General features: G+C 35.1%; 1 protein-coding gene across 3 annotated transcripts in view; it reads left to right on the plus strand.

Moving 5' to 3' along the window:
- Positions 1-18,550: 18,550 nt before the first annotated feature.
- The window catches only part of rad18 (RAD18 E3 ubiquitin protein ligase), a 35,734-nt gene continuing 30,600 nt past the window's right edge, over positions 18,551-23,684 (plus strand). For 2 of the 3 annotated variants that reach the window (XR_007930689.1, XM_051897794.1), the window contains exons 1-4: positions 18,551-18,746; positions 19,140-19,218; positions 19,331-19,392; positions 19,529-19,599. Coding sequence is in view for 2 of the 3 variants with exons in the window: in XM_051897794.1 (XP_051753754.1) it covers positions 18,696-18,746; positions 19,140-19,218; positions 19,331-19,392; positions 19,529-19,599 (263 nt within the window). In the remaining variant the exon portion in view is untranslated. The remainder of the gene's footprint in view (positions 18,747-19,139; positions 19,219-19,330; positions 19,393-19,528; positions 19,600-23,684) is intronic. The other variant, XM_051897795.1, reaches the window with a different exon arrangement.

Genomic DNA, 23,684 nt, shown 5'->3' on the forward strand with positions numbered 1-23,684 from the left:
ACATACAATGTCCTGGGGACAGAAATGTCACCCATTCGGTGGAATGGCTCACATATATTAGTAAACTAAATTAGTTAACATGAACTAACAATGAAAAATACTTCTTGACTTTTAGTTAATGTTAATTTCAGCATTTACTAATACATTATTAAACTCAAAAGCCACATCTGTTAATATTATTTAATGGACCTGAGCTGACATGAACTAACAATGAACAGTTGTATTTTTACTAACTAATGTAAACAAAGATTAATAAATACTGTAACAAATGTAATGATCATTGTTAGTTAATGGAAGTTAATGCATTAACTAACGTTATCTAATGGGACATTATTGTAAAATTCCACCATTTTTTTTTTTAAACCAAACCTGGACATGTTTTCGTGAGAATCCCCAATTTATTTACTGAAATGTACAGTGCGCTTGTATCAGTGTAAGATACACCTAATTGCAGTACTGAGTCCGGCCACTAGATGGCAGGAGAAGATGGGCTCTGGATGGTAGTCGAACGATCATAAAGTCTTTGAAATACAGACTTTTTTGTATCGGTTATTTGTGACACCAAATGTGGCCAAAACTGAGGTAATAAATGGAAACCATTAAGCCCGCAGTGAGTCTGATGTCTTTCAAAGTGCATTTTGATTTTCTCTGAGTGCAATAGCGAGATACTCGCCAATCAATTATTCATTTGTCATAATGCTACACAATATAGGCAGCCAATCAGGCGTGGAGTGTAGATAAACAAAATCCCATTTGTTACACCTGAGGGACTCTTAATAAACAAGACGTAAACATGAAAAATATTATCACTCTCTCTCCTTTCAGTCACTTCATTAATTACTTAATTCCAACATGCTTCCCTCTTCCCTGTTTTGAAGACATTGTGAAGACAGTTCATAACGTCACACTTTTGTAACACTTACTGTTAAAAAAACCTGCAGTCAAAATGTCACTTAGAATATTAAATTTATTAGACATTCATAATATAAATTAGAATAGTAGGATAACTATTACATAACGCTGTCAAAGAGCATATCACCTTTGGCATGTTTTTGTAATGTGTTTGTAATGCCATCATGAATAATGCAGGGGTTAGAGTACTGTTTCTCTGATGTTTAAGAGTAGGTAACTCATCTTCCATGATATATGTTTATGTTTTCCTCATATTGCTGTCTTGCACTCGATCCTTTCATAGCTAAAAAATAAAAGCGTTTCCTCTCTGTTGTTGTGATTGTAAAGTATGAAGTGTTATGACAGCAGGACTTGGTAAGGTGGATAAATGTTCAAAGCCACCAAGAACCTTTCAAAACAATGTGAACTGACATTCAAGATCAACACACGACACCAGGGAAGAATAGTACAGCCTCACAATACAGCCTTATGTATAATGCATTTCCGTCTACTGAATATGCAACAGCGCTAATTTCAGAATGATCAAAACAGCTCCAACCTAGATTGCTTTTTACGAAGCAAGGAATGAAAAGAACCAATTTAATTTAAATGGTATAAATATGGCTGTTTTTTTCTACGTTTAAGGTTTAAATTGGCTAAATTTTCCTCTACATTCATAATGACATATTCAATCGCTGGAGGGGGCGTGGCTAGATCTAGATCTCATTAATGCTGTCATTGACAGTTTCATATATTAATTTCTTTTGATTCATTGATAATGAATTTCTACCAAAAGATGCTAAAATACTTTATTTTTTATTAAAAGTCCCATTTAGATTTAATTCATAAATGAATTAGCCATTCTATATCATCTCTATGCATTGATACACAGGATGTGTGTGTGTGTCTGTGTGTGTGTGTGTGTGTGTGTGTGTACGAACCAAGTTTTGAAAATGAAACGCGCAGTATCACACTCTGAGTGACAGGATTGGCTCCAGGACAGGTTAGTAAAAAAGCAGGATGGATAAACTTCAGGTGCCATTCACACCTCTCCTTCACCTGACATATAGAGTGTTACACTTATCAGATTTGACAGCTTTAACTCTGCACAGAATCAACACTCAAGGCTATGAAACCAAGAGATTCAGCCCAGTGATAATATGATGGCTGCCCTCTGACAACTCGAAATTCTGAGCAGCTTTCTATAAACATTTTGACTAGATCCGTGATCTGTAAAACAAACCAGCATTTAGACTGCAGAGCACCATGCCAGAGCTAGTGAACAGAGCCAATTTTATTTTTTCTATAGTTTGAATGAAACAAGTAAAATGACTGTTTGTTTAGGCCTATTATGTTTGTGCTATTATTATTGTGGGCAAAAGTGATGTTATTTTGGCTAAATTAAATGTCTCATTCTACTGAGTTTTAACTGTGGTGTTGTCATGACAATCAATGTGAGTTTTTCTGAATCAACTATGTGTAGGCTTACATCCTTTTCCAGGGTTGTGGTTTCTGCTTGTAGAGGAAGTTTGTTTTCGCGCAATTGCAAGTTTGCATCTCGCAATTCTGAAAAAAGTCAGAATTGTGAGAAAAAAGTCAGAATTGCGAGATATAAATTCGAATTTTCTCACAATTCTGACTTTTTCTCGCAATTGCTAGTTTATATCTTGCAATTCTGACTTCTTTTCTCAGAAATGCGAGATATAAACTCGCAATTGCAAGTTATAAAGTCAGAATTGTGATATAAACTCGCAATTCTGAGAAAAAAAGTTTAGATCTTTTTGCGAGTTTATGTCTCACAATTCTGACTTTATAACTCGCATTTGCGAGTTTATATCTCGCATTTTTGACTTTATAACTTAACGCAATTCTGAGAAAAAATCAGAATTGCGAGATGTAAACTCACAATTGCGAGAAAAAAAGTCAGAATTGTGAGATAAAAAGTCGCAATTACCTTTTTATTTTTTTATTTAGTGGTGGACACAAGGTTCCATACACTTTCCTACAGTTGAACGCGCCTTCAAAAAGGCTTAACCGTGAGCACGGATAGATGCGTATCTAGTGGACTTTTTTTTCAACCGCTTCAATCACAAATTAAAGTAGGCTACATTTACTGCACACATAATGTCCTATCCCGACGCAACGCCACAACAAGATTCCAGTGAAAAGCAATCTGTCTGTCAACATTGACAGAATATTTAACCCCTAACTCAGGGGTGTCCAAACTTGGTCCTGGAGGGCCACTGTCCTGCAGAGTTTAGAGCTTGCCTCAGGTCGGCGCACAGAAAAGCGTTTGAAAATGCATTGTAAATGTTGGTCTATATCAAAATTGCAATAAAACAATCAAGTGAACTATTCACCCATTGTTTTAAACATATGTTAGTCGTGTGATCCACATGCAGTGGCAGGCACACAAGCAGCACTTTCTACTCAATAAATCTGGATGCATCCAGGTTATTTAAGCAATTTATAGCTACACTTTGGGGTTTGAGTGTAATGTAGATTAACTAGAATTATTTAATGCTATTTTTCCATCAATAATCCATCAGCTATAATAAGATGGCCTGGTTTAAACCAACATTGTTAATCTGTATACAACTGGGGACCTGAAAGAGGATGTTGTGAAAGTTTCTCTAATTTGGCTTTTTCTCTGCGATGTTAAGCAAGCAAATGAGCACATTCACCGTAATTAAAATTAATTGTTAGTGTTTATGTCAGAACAGGAAATGTTACGATAATGTCTTTCACTGTCTTAATGCCTCTCATTCTTACTTTATTGGGGCAAATGAACTGCTGGCAGTTACTGTGGTAATGGAAAACCCTTGAGGAAAATTGCCATCAGAATTGCATAATTTACTATCATTATAAAATCTGTTTGCTCAATATAATGAAGAAAAAAAATATCAGATTGAGAAATCCAAAGACTAAAATTATAGCTGTATGTGATGGACAGTGTGTTTTGTTTGTTTGAGGAAAAAAAAAGAGTCAGTGCCTATGATTTCTCCGGTCGGGTATAACAGTATTAGTTCTGGTATTATAATGCATAACGCATTTCCTGTGTATATTCAGTGTTTAAATACTGTGTGATCATTGGGACTATACAAAAAACAATTTCATGAATATCACATGTTTGTCTTATTATTTTTGTCCCCCCTAGAAAAGCTAGGAGATTACATATTCTACTCAGCCATAGTCTTCTAATGGGAGCTGCTTCATTTTTATATGAGCCAGGGCCTTGGGAACATAACTATTTCCAGAGAAAAGATAATTTACACATCTCTTCATCATTGTCTATTGATATACATTTATGTTCTGTCATGTTTATGGGATCTGGCTACGTCTTTAGATTCCAAGTTCAGAGAAGGGCAAGAAACACAAAAGAGAAGAAGAAAAAGTGGAATGCAGAAGGAATTTAGACTCCGATTTAACATTCATTTTGTACTGATGTATTGATTGATTGTGTTGGCCGGCTGGTGATAGACTGTAAGGTGAAAATGTGTGTTAATTAATAACTCACTTGAGTCAAGACAAAGCAAACCACTCTGAAAGTTTATTGGCGGGATATCAAAAATGGCATGCAAAAAGTCTGTAAATGTGTTATTGTAGGCAAAAGTAGAACCGAGATAAGAGAAAAGATAGATTGTCATTGCAATGCATGTGAACTTAGATCAGTGTGAGATACAGTGTGAGAAGAGCAGTAAATTTCTTTATTATTATTCATCAGTCCAACTCTTCACTATAAAATAACTTGGTGAGAGTTACGTTATCATGACCATGACAGCTATAATCATATAATGGAACAAAGTCTCTTGGTTTGAGAGCCGTTGATTATTGCTTCTCTTGTTCATCTTTACTGAGGCAAATCGGGAATGAATAATTTTTTTTCATTGCCACATTTAAATGGATCAAAATGCATGGAAAATGGATTTTCAAATGTCCCATTGTTCTCATAGACCTTCCATGAAGCTTTCACAAATATGTCATTTCTGTTGTGCAGTTACAGTAAGTTAAAGGGATAGTTTACCCATAACGAAAATTTGCAGTTAATTTACTCACACTCAGGCCATCCAAGGTTTTCTTCAGTAGAACAGTAAAGAAGATTTTTAGCTGAAGCTGTGGTCCTTGGTGATTAATATAATGCAAGTCAATGGCTACCGTCACTTTGAGAGAGAAAAAAAACAACAACATCCCCCCCCCCAAAAAAAAAACAAACATACAAAAAAAAAAAAAAATAGCAACACAGGCTAATTGGAAAAACTTAGGCTACCTGTGTCGACATTTTTGCAAAACGCAAAATACGTACCATATCATTGCAGTTTCTAACAGAAATGGACACTAGAGGCAGTAAAGCACTTTTAATCGTTTTCAGGGCCAGATTGGATTAATAAAGACTTTTTTTCACGCGGCTTCTTGCACAATTATGTTATGACCAAAAAAACACTGTTTACCATAGTGCATGATTTGAAAACGAATATATTTTGGTGTTTGCATCACTTAGGCCTACTCAGCTCCATGTTAAGTTTTACTAGTGCAATAAGCTTTCGCGGTAGCTCAGCTGGTACAGAATAGTACTTGCGATGCGGAAAGCTCGAGTACGAATCCCGTGGAAAAACAAGTCACAATAAAGAAAAGTTCAAAAACAAGCTAAAATGCCATGGTTACGACTGCTTTTTTATATCACATTTGCTTTTGTTAACACTATCGGGTAGGTTTAGGGTTTAGTGTAGGTGTAGGTGTACGCTATTAAACGTGATGGAGCATAAGCTTTTAGCGCCACTTACTGGACATTTCAATTCAGAACTGCGGTGATAGGCTACGTAAAAACTCCTGCGTAATAAAACGTACCATATTCATGTTCATCTGTTCCGGAAAAAACTAAACACGCTTTTAGCGCCACTCACTGGACATTTTAGTTTGAAACTGTTGCGAAATGAGCACGACGCGACGTATTTTGCGTTTTGTAAAAATGTTTACACATGTACGTTTTTCTAATGAGCCTAAAACACATATAGGCAAAACAAAATTAATACCCGTGGCTCCTGACGATTCATTGAGGTCTTATGAAGTGAAACAATTGGCCTGTGGAAGAAACTTTATAGTTTCCATAGCACTCTGGAGTGCTTTTTTTCTGCAAGGCAAAGAAAATGATAACAACATTACATTAGGGTGAGTAAATGATGACAGAATTTTTTATTTTTGGGTGAAATATTACCTTAAATTTTCTAAGTCATCATACAAAGTATTATTAATTAGAATTCTGTATTCTCACCAACACATTAGTCTGTCATTTCAGCATCCCTAATTCAAACCTTTATAAGGACCTGCAGGAAGTTGTGATGCTGTCACACTGCAGCTACCATGGTAACAGCTCCTATATGCTTGCTTGTGCATTGTGCTAATGCTGGGGCAATCAGTCTGAATTAGTGCAGTTTGGCAGATGGCTCACTGCGCTGTTTTCCACGTGCACTCAACGGATCGATACAGCACCTCATTACAGAACCCAAAGCAAGAGACAGATCACACACCAGATAAAGGTAAAGCAGATTCCAGGGAGGGCTTATATCAATGATGATCAAATACTTTGAGTGGTGGTGGTTTGATTTCAGACAGTGGACAGCTTTTCGAAAGAACTTGCTTGTCCATACTTAAAGCTGAACTTAACGCACTTAACAGTAAGCTCACACTGGTTTAGGAAGAAAATGCGTGCCAAGAACAGCAGCAGTTACTTGACTTGTACTTCATCATTACATACTGAAGTATTCATTTTTAACTGAATACTTGATCTTGTTCAGTTGGTTTTCCAAGAAGAAAAAAAAAAATCTCTTTAGAACCTAATTTAATTTAAAAAGTACATATTTATATTTGGATCATTTTTGGTCTCATGAACATGTTATTTGTTACTCGGAAAGTCGTTTTGACCCCCCCCCCCCCAATACACGTGTTTGTGTGTGTGTGTGTGTGTGTGTGTGTGTATAGGTCAAATCCTAATAAGAGGGAACAGTTGTAGTCCATAAACAGTCCAAAAATGTCCAAATGTTATATAACGAATGTCTACAGAATTTATGGATTTATTTTATTTAAATGTTGGACCCTTACAAGATGTCTTTACAAGGTGATTACATAATTTAAATGAGTAAAACGCTTCCATCTAACAGTCTAATTATAAAACTAAGTAAATTATGTTAATATTTGAGCATAAATGTGGGGGAAAAATACTTTTAAGTATGCCTGTTTGCTGTTTAAATGCGTTTATGAGAAAGTACCCAACGCTTTTTCTGTCCTGTGGTAAATGTCAATGTAAACCTGAAAGGCAAATTAGCACTTTACTGGTCTTGGCAGCATTATAAGTGACTGCTGAGGGGTTTAATTGCAGTGTATTTTAAACCATAAAAGGAAACACTATGTCTGTACTTTGCACCCTTCTGTGCACTTATACCATGAGCAAAGTTTCATAGCAGGTGATAGGCTACCAATTCCTGCAAAACTGCTTCTAAAAAGTATTTTTGCCATTCTGAAGGGGCCATTGAGTTTACTTGTCAAAAGCAGTCTGTCTATATGCTGGTGAAGTCTGGAGACAGCAAGCCTTTAATTCTGTACATTTCTCTCCAAGGGAGAACACAGTCAGCCGTAGACTAACTGTCTGAGCAAAGGCTCTCTGTTCTCTCTGAGTGGGCATCAGGGGCTATAGGGACGTGCTCTGGGAGCAGAGAGAGCACTTTGGACCATACCCATAATCCAGCAGTAATCTGTTCTTAAATGCTAGGCTCTGGCTAAAGGAGATGAGGGGTGACAGAGAGCGATTCACAGCAATAAACAGGAATCGGGCTTTGGAAAATATTGACGGCTATTGAGCTTCAGAAGGAAGGGTTTCCCCCTTTTTTTTTTTTTTTTTTGCTGACTGAATGTGAGGGTCAGTTAACACAAAAATCATTTGAAGGAATGTATGAAGTTAGTTAATGCTAAAATATTCCTCTTTTACAAAGCATTTGTGAAATGTTGTCAGCATGGGCCGCAAGCATCATTTTATGTTAAAGGTAGGGTAGGCTTTTTTTTTCTTTATAGACACTTTTTGTTATACTGGTTGAAACTCATTCTGATAGCATAAGTGGTCATTAAAATGTACATAAATCTTCTGTGGAAGTCTCAAGACCAAAAAATGTTCCTCCAATCATTGCATTCAGTCCTGCCTGTCAACATATGTATTTCCATACCTCCGTGCACCCTGCTCGCGCAGACATCTTACGCATTAGCGCGTATACAGAGTTGTGGACAGTCACCAAGCACCAAAAACAAACAGTGGCCACCTTTTACAGTTCCCCCTGAACAAAAACAACGAACTTATGCTGTGTTCACACCATGTTGTAACCATAATTACGAGATGGCAACCTGTGATGTTCTACCTAGAGCTGTTCACGTCCTCAGACACTTATTTATGCATTTCTATAACACTGTCAACGGCAAAATGAATCTGCAGCAGTCAGGTGGTACAAGTCAGTCCTCTGTAAGTTATGTTCATTATTATTGTAATATTATGTGCTTTCTTTGAGACATGAAGTAATTTAACGCTGTCTCACACCACTTTGCAGACTCTGCTGTGTGCGCTCATGTGTTTTGGAGGAGGCGTGGCTTTGAAGAGCGCTTTGAAGGAAGGGTGTGATCTCATGCTTTCAAAGCTAGCTTGCTATTGCTAGCCTTTCTGAAATTGCCTACCCAACCTTTAACTTTATTCCTCCTTTGAGGTAAATAAGAATATTTTGCCAATATTTGTGTTTTGTAGTTTTTAGAGTTGTTTTTTGGAACAGAGCTACAGGATGTTCTGGTATTTTAAGATGACAGAGGCACAGATATAAATATGCATTGCATGATTTTTTGAATGTTTAAAAACAATTGAATATTTTCCGTGCAGCCATAAAATATGGCAGGCCAAGAATTTTTGCCAGCCGCATTTGTGATGCTGCCCATGTTTACAAATAAGTACCAGAGGACATTGGATCTTAGCTATTGCAAATTGTACCTATAAGCAGCTCCAGGGAGCCAAATTACACACTGTTGCAGCTAATGAAAATGCATGGAAGAGCACACTGTGAGGCTGAATGAGGAAAACAAAACATGTTTGGGGTATTTAATAGATATCATCCTTGTGATTTTTTTTCTCTGTATCTTTGTTTTGAAATGCTGCACGTTAACATACCTTACCTTAATTAGTTACAAAACATGCAGTGTGTCCACATAGTGTACCACTTAAACTAGTGAGTGGATGAAACAGACAAGAGAGTGAAAGCAAGCAAGAGTAAAAGAGTGTGTTTGCATTTACCCCTGCTATATAGCCTTCAGTCAGTGAAGAAAACCTGGAACAGTTGGTAATGCAATTGGATGACTCACCTAATGGTTTGTCGTATTAAGCTGATCTCTCTGTAGGAGACATTAAAAAGCAAGATTACAGACAAATGCTGTATTATGTGCTGATTGATCTGACATTTAAGAATTTTACAAGTGAGCCTCAAAAGTCTTGTTACCATAAGGAACTGACAGGTAGCATATGAGTGCAGAGCTGGTCATTTCCTGTTGCCCTTTGTCCTTCAAATGAACACCACTGAAATTCGTCTCCATGTAATTTGTTTTAACTATCATGATGTGACATAAAACAGACAAGGACCTGAGTCATACAATTGCTTTGATATTCAAATACAGTAATTTCAAATTACTTGTATAATGTACATTTATTTTATAATTGTCTGTGTGCTTTTGTGCTGGATTTTCATACTGGATTCAGTCTTGAACTTGAATTGGGGTACAAATATACAAAACTCTTAATTCTTCATAAGAAATTTTTTTGACTTTCTCTTTTTCAACACCAGAATTAAAGACAAAACAGGTTAATTCTGGGTTGAAACTGTTATTTTTGTCTGCCTTACAATAGAAAAACATCTCTGACAACATTTACTGCTTTCTAAGAATACTAATGAGTTCTTACAGGATTAATGACTCTATTATTCTACAGTTAGTTAGTGAAATAAATGTGGGGGTAAGGTTAAGCAATAGCCTAATTGCTCAGTTAACATCCAATTTAAAACTCTGTGTTTAGAGGTTAAGAGCTCATGCAGAAGCCAGAGATGACTTTGTGCTCTGAATGGACAAGAGAAGAGCTACAGAACTGTAAAGGCCAAACCATCTTCCACAAACATTTATGATTTGTTTTTACAAGAATCTTGCTATTATACTCTAAAGAAATGCTGAAAAAAAGTGTCATTCGTATTCTTCTCAGCATGCATTGGGGAATGAAAAATGAATAGAATTTGACAGTTTTATTTATAGTGCTTTTCTTGATTTTGTTGTCATGAATAGTGACTTGATCTTGACCCCTTTTGCATGGAAAGTCCAGGAAGTCTGTATGAAAGAAAAAAGAGAAAGCAATCTGTTAGCATTCCCATTCATCTCAATGCGCTTGCTCAAAGACCCCTCAAAATGCACGACTTGAAATCTACCATCTTTGGTCATAAATTCCTGTGACTAATCTGGAGCCGCAGGTAAACAACTTGACATTTTTAAGTTCAGCCAAGACATATTTAAAATAATCAATGAAACGAGTTCAAAAAGCTCATGAAAACTGCCACAAATACCTTTTCTTTTTTTCTTTTTTCTTTTTTTTTTAAATGCACCATTACAAATTTGTTTATTTTATCATTTTCCATATTTGGAATAAATAATCAGGCTTATATTTCTTTACAGAAAGTGTTTTGATTATTATGATTTGGTTTTATTATTTCTGTTGTCTGTAATATGGTTGCTGTGTAGTTTATATTTAGCAGCTGCATATCTGTGTACAGTCAGAGCGCCTAAAAGCAGGTGTCAGTAAGCGCTTACATTTCTTCCCAGATCCGACAGGCTGTCTGAGAGCTGCGCTTATATAATCTCCTCACATCCTCACATCTGTACATATGAATTCTGAACAGTTTCAGGGAGGAGATGTTTATATGTTAATGGCAGTGCTGAAGGGGAGATTTGAGAAAATGATAACTTATTTTTGGTTGTTTATAGCAGTGGGTCATGACCCAAAAATGTATTGCAGTCACTGTTTGTTCTGACAGCAGGGAAAACAATTCTGCACTAATACTATGCAAATAACAGAATGCAACCTAGCAAATAATCGTATATAGTTACGGTAGAAAAATAAATATGCTTATCAACTTTTAAAAGGGAGTTTAAAACGCTTCCCACACCTTTTGTTGTTGGCGTCAAGGCCGTGTGTCCAATCAAGCATTATTCTGGCGCCAATTCAGCTAGCCAAATTGGGCAGATGGCAACATGGAATGTTGCTTGATATCCCCTCATTCTCAAAAACTATGAACAAAACTATGGAAGGTAAAAGAAAGTATGACTCAGACTATATTAAATACGGGGTCACATCCATCAAGGATAAACATGAGTCACCGCTCTAATGTAAAATCTGAAGCAAAACATTTTGAGAACCACTGGTTTATAGTCTGATAAAAGCATTATGAATTCACATGATCAGTATTATTGTCTCCATTGCATTATGTAGCAAATTCAAAATCCTTATCACTGTTCTACCATAATTTATCACCTGAGATGTGCTGTTTTTATTTACAATGTAATAAATTTTTTATTGATACCATACACATTATGCTATAATACTTGGTATAATTTGCATTAATAGAATAAAACTTATATAAAAATGCATTTTAGAGTGTCAGAGTCTATTCAGCAAAATATGTTTTGTATATCTGCATTTAGGTAATTTTTCATTTCATAGGCACTGCTTTGCTATAACAGAATATTTGGCTGCCTTTTTGATTGAAACCCAAGCTATAGCAGCCTCACGGACGAGATTGCTGTGTGACGGCGTGTTTAGTAATTGAACGTCATCCTGTTCCAAACTCGATTGCTGCTTGGAGTGGAACAGCTCTGAATAGTTTAATATCACCTTCTGAGCCCAAGGCAATGAATGTCTGGTTGACAAAGAATCTGGTTACCTTCAACATCTAGCTATTCTCTCTCTCTGTGTGTGTGTGTGTGTGTGTGTGTGTGTGTGTGTGTGTGTGTGTGTGTGTGTGAAAGAGAGAGCATCTTTGTATGCAAATAATTGCTTTTGCAGGTAACAACCTGTTTTGTGATCTAATGTCTTTCAGAACCTGAGAAATTTTATATCCTTATTTGTTTATGACCATATGTCTCTGTCAATGTTCACGAGTCTTCTTGTTTGTTTGATCTGGACCCAAAAGTAGTTAATTAACGAAACCCAGGTGTTTCTCTAACTTCCAATTCTTCTAAAACAAGGAAAACAAATGATATCTCCCACAGAAACAGAAACTAAGTGAGCAAAGAATTATCTTGCCGTCTAAATCCTTCTCTTTCTAAAAGCAGGTCTCTCACTGTGCCAGAGTTAAAGAGATTGAGCGCTGAAGATGTATTGGCTTATCCTCAGGTATTTAATCAGTCAGACTAATGAAATGAATTGAGCCAGAGAGAACTGATTGTCTGTGACATTTACAAGTCCCCTGAGAGCATGTGCATGTGTTTGTGAATTGACCTCCATAATTATTCTTCAACAATCACAGGACAAGAAATAAAACTGGGACTTTTTGCTATTTAAATCATCAGTGTGATTCTATCTATGTTCACTTAAAAGGATAGATGGATCAAAAGTGATCATTCTGGCTTCATTTTCTCCAAACCTGAATGATTTTCTTTCTCCGTGGACCACAAAATAGATGTTATGAAGGAGGCTTTTTTTTATTTTTATAATAACTAAAAGTGAATGGTGACCATGGCCTGACAAACTAAAAAAATAACTAAAAAGCATCATTTAAGTATTATAAAAGTGTTTTATATGAATTTAGTGAATAGTTTGTGCTCAAAGTTTGTCCTGAACAATTTTTTTTTTGCCAATTTGTGTCATTTTCCTCCTCACTTCAATTGAAGACATCAGGGTCATACCATTGGCAGGGCTTTTGCTCTTCCAGATGCTCCACAACCAAGACTGACAATCATTTATAGATGTAAGTAAACATATAGTTAAAAGCCTCTGTCTTATATGCTTTCATATTTAATGATCCTGAGCCAGAGATGGACAGTCACCAGTCAAACATTAACATTGCTTTTTATATCAGTGCATTGCTGCAATTGTACAAATTATTATTTTATCCAATATACCAGTATCAGATAAGCATGTGTGTATGGATTTTATCCACTGTAAGGAGCTTAAAACTGGGCTAGAAAGAAGGACTGGTGCAATTGTCAAAGACTAACGGCTGAGGAAATGGTTCATCAGATAAAATAATATTTTTCAGTTTTGTATATGTCCTTGTGTGTGTGTGCTTCACGTCATCCGACAGAACTTCAATTATTACCCTGTCGGATTTGATCAGACCAGTGAATGTGATCAAATCTTGCTGGGTTCAAGCCCTGTGTTTAGAAAGGGAAATAGAAATTAAGCTGAGTACACTGAAAAGGAGAGTTCCCCAAAGGTTCCATCTCACTGACTGTTTTGCAAGTAAAAATCAGAGCGAGATTAAGCATGTGTATGCATAATTAGGAACTAATATGTGCATTAGCGGCACTGCAACTGGGTGTTATTTACCATTGAGTGGGGAAAACAAATGGGCTGCAAAACTTTTCTATTCTGTTCAAATTTTAAATATTAACACATTAATGTTATTAAATAGAATAAAGATTTTTTCTCTCGCATTTATAAATGTATTTAACTCCCAAATTTAATACTATTCAATGCAATTCAGTCTTTGCACATTTAGATACTGTTTTTCTCCCCATTATTCAATTATAATAGCCCTTTACCAAGATTTTATTCAGTCTGCAATTTTCAAGTCATAACACATCTTTTTTTCATTTGAATTCAAGTCTGGGCTCTGCCTGTGTCATTTCAGAATATTTCATTTTCTTTTTTTTCCAGGCCATTTCTTTATAGTATTTACTTTTTGCTTAAGGTCATTGTCCTTCTGGAAAATAAATCTTAAGTGATATAAAACATATTCTCTTCAAGGATTTGGATCTGGCTCTATGCATATTCCCCTTAATTGTCTCCATCAAATTTTCCAGTTTCTTAAAAGAAACCCTATGGTACAGGCCTTATGCTTCCTCAACCATTCTTGATTGATGATAGGGAAGGTGTTACTTGGTCAACACAGTGCTTAGCATTCAGGCCAAGGAGCACAAATTTAGTTTCATCACTTTCAAATGCTTTACATTGCTTCTAGATCACTGCAGTACTGTTGGCGTTTCTCATAATTGGCCTTCTTTCAGCCACTCTCCCAAAGAGGCCAACAAATGAAGTGTTGAAAAGATTGTTGTTGGACAGTTTCTGCTGTTTCATCCAAGCTGGTCTTTGGTCACCACTCTTACAATTGCCCTACCTGTTTGGTTGTCCAATTTGGTAGGAGAGCCTGATTAAAGACTGAGTTGTTTTATAAATATTTTATACGTGGACTTCACAATGCCAAGAAAAGCATGATGGTTTTTCAAACATTGTCCAGATTTATCTGAAAGTTCCAAGTGCAGCTTGGTCTCAATGAAAGCAGCATTGATCTGACCTGATCTGATGCTTTAATTGAGACACCTCACAAAGGCATTGATATTTGTTGTGTAATCAACCAATCGAATGTGTACCCTTCTAAATAGTGTCTTACGTGATTGTTATTAGATAGTTCTTTGTGATTTCATCTAGAAAGACACCTCACCAAATTAAACAATGTGGGTTAATCAATGGCGGTTATAAAGCCTGGGATAGGTGCAAGATCTTGAAATTCTATTAATCTCTATAGAAATATATCAAACAGAGAATTGGATCAAAATGCCACTTTTTAATCTTTTTAATAATAATAGAGTCCCAGCGTGTGTAGTGTACAGTTTGAATCAGCCATTCTTTCTTTCTTTCTTTCTTTTTTCTTTGGGGCCTTTCTCAGTATCACATTTGCCTTAAATGGAGTGTCTATTTACACTATGTGCAAATAACGTCCCCTGTTGGCTAACGCTATTTACACTAGCTCCACCCACCAATGTCTGGTTGGGCCACTCAGGTTTGAAAAAAAGATGCACAAAAAACGTCTTCAGTGGCGCAGCAGTAGCGATTAAGTCTTGCAGACCTGGCTTTTAACACGATCAACGCGGGTTCAAATCCACCTTTTGCTGAACTCACATTTATTTTCAATAAAAATTAAAATAATGTTCTATAAGTGGAAATAAACTGCGAACGAGTGTTTAATATAATGTTAAATGTTAAAAGTGTTATTGGGTAGGGTTAGGGGAAGGTGTAGGGAGGGTTTTTATTCTTCCAATAAGGCAGCATCCATTTAATAATTTGAATAAATATAATCATTTACACTTTATAATATTTTTGCATCCTTGAGGTTGAGGAGATTCCCCCTTCCGTATGTAAAGCGCTTTGAGTACCCAGAAAAGCACTATATAAATGTAAGGATTTATTATTATTATTATTATTATTATTATTATTATTAATGTACAAAAATACTGAGGTGCAAGTTTTATCTGCCAATATAAAGTATAAATAGCATCTAATTACAATTTAGGCTAATCTTGTCGCAAAGAACCGATACTTTTACATGGTATAAATAGAATCTATCGCTATTTTCACCTAGTGTAAATAGCATATCACTAAGAAAATGCTGCTATTGTCACTTAGTGTAAATAGCATCTATTGCTATTTGCATTTTTTTTTTTTTCTTGTTTTACAGCTAAATGGCAATTAGGTAGTCAATAAAGTGCTACTTGCATTTGAAAAAACTTGCACTTTTTTGATTTAGATAAATGAAGAAAGCTTAGTTAAATGCCCATTGTGGATATTGAATTACAGATTTTATGGTCCAGTTGTAGCTCTGCCAAGACATACAATGCTGAAAGCCCCTTCTGTACCATCACAGGTGTTTCCGTGGTGCTCATCAATGTATGTCACACAACCAAATCTAAAGTGAATCCTGGTGGACATGGTCTGATGATCGGAGAACCCCCATTTAATGATATCCACCTTGAGGACAAAATGGGTTTATTATTTTCGAAAAGGTTTTCATGTATCTTGGCAGTTAAGACTGCAGTCTTACTTTGCTATCCATTACATTTTGCCCACACATGCATCCCACAAAGAGAGGCACCAGTAGACACTGGAGAATAACCTCTTTCATGTTTAAGTCATTTGGAACATATTCCTGTATACCTAGACTTGTCAGTCAGCCTCGTTTGTAATTATATTCATGTAAAATAAGCAGCTGAAAAGTGCAATTGAACCTCAAGGTAGCATCAACATGTGTGTTTTAATTTTCCATACTCTTGGAGCACTTAGGTTTGATGAGGTTGGCTATCCAAGTCAAGCCTAGGTAATCAGTTACATATGCGTGTGATTTACTCATATAGTGGTATAGCAAAAATGTGTTTTTTACTGCAATACTGTATGAAACTCTCTTAATTTTGGGATATTTTGTTAAGAACAATATTATTAAAGAAAAATATTCAGTTTAATAGAGCAATGGGACCCTGTCCTACACACTGTTTTGTTCACAATTGTATGTTTACTTCATGAAAGTGAACGTCTTTGGTCTTCTTTTCTTGCAAAAGAAGTTCCCGTTCACATGAATTCTCTTTATATGGTACAGTATGCCTAACCTTTCAGCAAACATACAGAACAGATTTATCTTAAAACCCCAGATTGTATTCACATATACTTTTTTATTTATTTTCCATAGCCTTGACATTCAGAGACAAGATAGAGGAACTATGTATGTTATTCCAGAGAACTTGAGGTGCATGACTGTGGAACTGACTTATTCATTCAGTCTCACACCTGGCTATGATCACTGATTTGGTTTAGTGACACTATGAGTCCTGTGGAGCCTCACTTTCACTGTCAAAATATTTACAATAGAGCAGTGTATATCAACAATAGCATTATTAAAAAGCAACTATAAAGATTAATATTAAGGATTAATATTAGGATTACAATTTGGCTTCTTGACCCCTTCAAATATTTCATAATATTAGGATACCATAGCCATAAATTATTCTCCACTGTTTTGTGGAATAAATCAAAGGATCAAGATCATGCCAGACTAAAAAACATCTAACAATTAATTTCCTTAATTATGACAGTATTTAGCTCTGAGGCCATTTTAATATAATTCAACAAATATACAAATTATAAAAAAACCCCCCAAAAAAACATTTATATCTAAAACATATAATTTATTTGTTAATTAAAATATTTCAATTTTAAAGCAATCATATTGTATTTTAATTTAACCCTTTCAGACATAGAGGTCAGTAGTGGACAGCTATTCAAAAAGCATTTTCTTGTGTATGCATGGGTTTTGATAGGCACAGTTGCACATCAACCTCTACAGTGGACATTAGTGAATCATCCTATACACTGCCACCAAGTGGCAAGACGTTGTATTTGGATTTTTTTTTTCTCTCCTAACCAAGATGGCCGACGGTTAGTCAGAAATGCCAAGTTGCTCCAGGATATCAATCCATTCCTTCTATCCTAGGAGTCTCTTGCAGGAAAAAAAATGCTGTATTATCATCTAAGGAGTCACATTATTGTTAAATTGTCCAAGTATTGATTTTAGATTGGGAGGAAATTCCGATTAATTATCTGTCCACTAAATTGGACATCATAGCTATATTTCAGCTAAAATTCATAATATTACAGTGACTGTTGTTCTTAAAAATACTTAATCTGCAGTAACTTTTTTTGGCTGTAAATAAATGTATTTGTGTTAATAGAATGTAATTTGCATTTACATCAAAAAAGTAATGTGATTACATAATGTACGTTTCTTATAATGCGTTACTTGTTACATCAAAAAGTAATCTGATTACTTTATGCATGTTACTTGTAATGCGTTACTCCCAGTGCTGCTCATTTGAGATGAGATTGAAAACACCTGATTGCTAGTTTTTCCAGTCTGAAAACATCAATAGGTCTAGTGATGTATATTTCAGTTGAATTTCCCAGAGAGGAGAGCTATGGTAGAAATGTGCCAGTTTTGAACATAATTGGAATTATTAGCTAATAAGGGTAAATCAGCGTACTCTGGAGGGAGCATGAGCGTTTTCTACATAGTCTGAGTTGGGTTTCCACAGAGTTGTACCAGAGTTAGAGATCTTTTATTAAATCACGTCCTCATGTTCGGATATCAAAGACACGCAAAGATCGACTTTTATGAAGTTCTTCGTCTGCTGGTCGAAAGGGAACAAACTCAATTGCATTTGCAATAACTGAAGTTGTATTATATATTTTTTGTATAGCCTATGTTTTATAGTTTTCACATGATTTAAAATGATTTTAATATTTGATTTGTTAAATACACACAGTATTATTACTTATGTTTAATACAGTATCTCTTCAGTTAAAACCAAAAATGCATTCTGTCCACTCAAGTTGACATCTGAAAAACAAAATGTGTAAAAAAAAAAAAAAAAAAGTTCAAATCTTGTTTTTCATGCACTAAGAAAAAAAATCTTGACTGAGGTTGTCATAATTATTTTACTAATGATTTTACTAATGCCTTCCTTAGTAAAATCATAAAAGTTTCTGTCAAAATACCATAATTACTTTAATGGTTACCATGGTATTTTTGTAAACGTGTGATACTGACGTTACGTGAATTCAACCGGAAGTGATGCCATTGTAGGAAGTGTTTAGCGATGCGCGGGAGTTTATTGTTGCTGTCTAGAGAGCAAGAGTTCAAATTAATTTTTCTTTTTTTTTTTTTAAATCTTACTAAAGCTAATAACAGCACAGGAATTTGCATAGAATGGCTCAGCTAAATGAAGTGGACTTTCCGCCGAACCTGTCATGTCTCAAAGTACGTTCAGATATTAAACTTTGTTTAGCTCTGCAGTTAAAACAAGATAATCCGCTACCAGTGTGTTATTTGCCGCTTACATCTGTATAAGAAAATTGCACTGCAGCAGTCTCGAGCTCTAACACATCCGACAGAGAATATTAACCCAAATTCGACGTTTTTACAGTCTTCAGTGGTTGTTGTTTTCTAGATATAACACACCTCTGTGCTTATGTTCTGTTATGTTTTGTGCCAACTGCTTCCCTGAAATTGAACAGAATAAATTGCATTGCATGTTTTTGTACATCATTAAAAACATGTCACGCAGCACCGTGTCATGGATATCCAGTAGTCATAAATCGGGATATGTAGGTTTATTTGACATCAGATCTGGTATATTCTTATGTGTATTAGGACATAGACACTCTCCTCCGATGTCCTATCTGCTTTGAGTGTCTCAACATCACCATGATGACCCAGTGTTCGCACAACTGTACGTATAACACTTTACAGTTCAGTTTATATTCATTTGACGTTTTAATTGACATAATTTCTCTAAGCAAGATACTAAAGTATTACTTATTTTCTTTTTGGTATTCCAACAGTTTGTTCTCTTTGCATACGGAAGTTTCTCTCCTATAAGTTATTGTGTCCTGTTTGTAACATGGTGAGTCATGTAAAAAAAATTAAAAATAAACATGTCTGTCTGTCTGTAATATTTTAATAAATTTAAGTTAATATTTTCAGTAGTATTTTCAGTAAAGAACTTATAACCAATAATATTAGTTGAACTCTCCCTGCAGCCATCAACAGAACAAGACCTGAGGAACAACAGATTATTAGATGACTTGGTTCAGAGCTTTCAAGCAGCAAGGTAAAATTTATTTCTTTTCAAAATACAAGCATTTATTTTGAGCTGATTTTTTATTTAGAAGATGTCAGTGGGTCTGTTCTGTAGACTTTTTTTTTTTTTTTTTTTTTTTTGTATTTTGCAATGTAATGGTTTACATCTGGAATTATGCTAAATGGGTTTAAACATGGTAAAACTCTTTAAAAATATATATTTTTTATATATATACAATCGAGAAGGCCTATCACTGTGATCGCTCTGTGAATAATTTGTGATTAATTTCTGAGGAGTTCTACAACCTCAAATTATATGTGGGCCTGAATATTAGTCTGATAGAAAGTCAATTGAGGGTTCATTAGTGAGTAGTGATAAAACTGAACAGGAAAAATTAATTACTTAAAATTGAATGGAGAATACTTGGGAAGTTGGTCTATTTTTGATATATGGACAGAGTGAGAGCTCATACTCGGTTTTCATTTGCTCAAGGATTTAATCTCAGAAGGTAAAGGTTGAATCTGGTGCATGCCACTCTGCATATATGGAGAGACTCCTGTTATTGGAATATGTTTAAAAAAAAAAAAAATTAAATTAAACTTCTATAAATAATACATACTTTTAAAATGACGTAATCTGATGAATACCATTCTTATTTATTTATCTTTATATCATTGATTTAGATTCAGCTATAAAGTCCCTGACATGCTGATTGACTGTCTCAAAATATGTTTAATCACAGGAGTTTGTGTAAATTGGCACCAAAAATGTTCTAAGTTTATATATTATTCTTATGAATGATATATAAACTTATGCTTCAGTTCTGCCATGTGCATGAAACAACTATTTGTGACATTGTAACTCTAAATCCATTAATGAAAGGAGACTTTAAAATTTATTAACTTGCCTGAAAGTATCAGAAATTCAGCTAATTTATTAGAATTAAGAGATTTATTTTAGAATAATTCTGGTGCTTTATTGAATGCATTTTCTCATATGGTTCACCATCTCGTGACTAACTTGAATATGTAATTCATTTGCCCTAACGTCCTAGTCTGCCATGAGATAGTGGATTTCCTTTAACAATCAAGTGGGATTTTATTTTCAATATTCAGGTCTATATCTTTGGCATACTTCACCTGCTGCAGGACTCAAGGAAGCTGCTTGGCCATGTTTCTCTTCAAAGAGTCTTAAGTTCTCAGACTGTGGACATACAGACATACAGTATTACAGACATAAAGTCTTACAAAGTATTACAAACTTACCAAAAGAAACTGACAAGGAGTGTCTTTTTTTTTTTTTTTTTTTATATATATAAATAATATTGTTAAACCTACCATCCTGTAGTAAGACGTTTCCCACATATGTACCTCACATCAAGTGTAAAAGTGCAAGGTAGTGAATAGCCAGAGTGCACAGTAGATTTTATTTGCGATATTGGCTTTTAATTCAGTCTCTCTAGGTGCCATCAATCTCCTCTGTGTTGTTTGCCTGTGAGTGTACCTAATATAGTTGGACGGTGGAGTTACAGATGGCCATCGGGATGAAGAGAGAGGTTCCTTATGGGACAGTGTTTTAATTTCCTGTTTTCTCAGAGTGATGATGTCAAAGGCATGTGTCATCTTTTAGGACAGGGCATTGGGGACAGTTATTAAGGCCTTTGGTATAGATATAGCTTTGTTGTTGTTGTTGTTGTTTTTTTTTTTTTTTTTGCATTTCTTTGGTTAGTGTATCTTGGGTAGAATATCTTTTTGTGATTTATTACATTCATATATGTGTACATAGTATTACATTTTAAAAGATCTCGATTCACCAAAAACGTTTGTATAAAATTTATTCTAACTTTACGAAAAAAATGTAGCAACAATTGAAACCACACATACGCAAAAAGCAACTTTCTCTGTGCGGCCTTATAATTGTGTTAAGAAGTTTATACTTCATCTTAACATATATTATATAAAATTATAATAAAATAAATAAACAATACAATTTAATTTCATCTTAAATATATTTCATCATATACAGTGAAAGAGTAAGAAAAGCTGCATTATAGCTTCAGCTGCGAGGTTTCTCTGAATAACGCAGATACGTGTATGTACAGCTGGCTAATCTGAGGTCTGTAATCTTGGTCTGTATAAAATGTGTTTGTTGTGTTTGAACTGGTTTTGAGATTGCGCACACTTGGCCTTGCTTGAGGATCTGGCAAGAATCGAGCGCGTCTGCAGAGAGCGGCATATGTTTGACGAGAGTGATGAAAGGCTGTAAAGAAAAGGTCGTGCTGAAAGCCCTTAAATGGAGATATTTTGTTCGTGTTTTATGCAAATGGCTAACCTTGTGCACACGGCCACTCTTTTAGAATACTCCAAATTCACTATCATTAGAATGAGATTAAGAACAAATTCATGCGCGTATGTATGTGTTGTGAATTAGGTGGAGGTTATTCGTGAGAAGTTCTCCTGAGCGTACAAATACGAAATAATCAATGCAATTATTAGTGAATTATCTTCTGCAAAATGTATGCATTTTTGCTTTTTAACCACTAGAGGGCCAAAATTTACATAGACTGCAGCAATTAGTATGTTGGAACCTCTAGTAAATTACATGTTATTTTGTTTAGTTGTCTATTCAGAATAGTGGGAGAATTGTGATCTCTATTTTAAACAAAAAAATCATGATTCTCATGAATCGTGCAACTGTACTATATATTTTTAAGAATGGGTGGAATAATCATGGCTCAGGTAAGCTGAGCGCCCATTAGCAAAGATGACAGATTTCAAATCTCCCACTGTCCCGCGCGAGCTGGGAAGCTGTCATTGAGTTGAATGGGAATGCTAATTTAGTTTTTCCCAATATTATAGACCTCCTTGGTCTCAATGAGTGCAATTAGCCTTGCATTTCCAGGTCTGAATATCGACCCCTCTGAGCTACTGCTGTTGCAAGCTCACTGCCTTTGACTCTTCCTTTTCTTTTTGTCAGAAGATCAGTGAGCTTCCAAAGACATCCAAGTTTTGAATCTTTAATGAAATTTCACTTTCAAACTGGGAAAGCGTTATTTAAATGCCTTCGTAGGCTTTGTTAAAATGTTGACCACAACATAGTTTTTGCAGTTGTAGCCCATAAGCTATAGAAAGCTGTGTTCATACATATATATATATATATATATATATAATTTTTTTTTTTTTTTTTTTAAATCTGATTTTTATTTTTAAATCAAATACTTGGTTTTAAATCCAGGATAATGTACTCTTCAGTCATGGCTATTCTTTATAAACCTGTTCAAAACTGCGTTTCCTCTACTTTGTCCTGTTTTCTTAGCTGTAATGTGCTGGTGATTATGTAACATATTTGGTTCACTAAAGCAATAAATTTTCTTGGTGTGTTCTGTTTGCCTTACCGGATTCACATCAGCGCTTTGGGGGACTGAAAGTAGAAAGGATTTTCTGTGGCCTGCTTTTTATGGTCCTGCTGTTTGGGTGGTTATGCCTGTAGGTACAAGACTGCAATTGATTTTTAAAAGCATTACTGAAGAAAGGACAAACAATTAGGATAGTTTGTTGCTTATTAGTTAAAGGGATCATATTTTTCTTAGCATTTCATATTCATATATTTTTTTTTTTTTTAGCATTTTTTTTTTTTGCCTGCATTCCCTTTATTATGTTAGTCAAGGTTATTTCTCCAAACAACCATTTTTGATCATGTTTTATTTTCTTTTTTTCCTGCTGTCTTTAAGACTTCTACATAAACATGTTTACACATTGATATTTTAGAAGAACATATTATACAATGTACTCTCAGATACTTTGAACACATTTTCCCAATTTTGCCAACAATCAGTGCATAAAATGAGCGTCCTGAATCCTGTTGTTTAGGCTGTTTTACAATCTTTCTTGACATTTTCATTTACTCTCAACTGACTCTTGCAGATAACCTACAAACACACATTTGTTTATTCATCTAGGGGCCAGAGGTATTATGTTGAGATATAGGTCCACATAGTGAGTTTTTAATAACCTCAGTCACCGTGCCATCCTGTAAATGGAGCTTTCAGAGCATGTATTAAATCTTATTTTTAGCTTAACAGGAAGATGGGGATTGAGGCTTTATCTTTCCTTTTT

This window comes from Ctenopharyngodon idella, chromosome 6, assembly GCF_019924925.1.
Source record: "Ctenopharyngodon idella isolate HZGC_01 chromosome 6, HZGC01, whole genome shotgun sequence".
In the NCBI taxonomy this organism is placed as follows: Eukaryota; Metazoa; Chordata; class Actinopteri; order Cypriniformes; family Xenocyprididae; genus Ctenopharyngodon; species Ctenopharyngodon idella.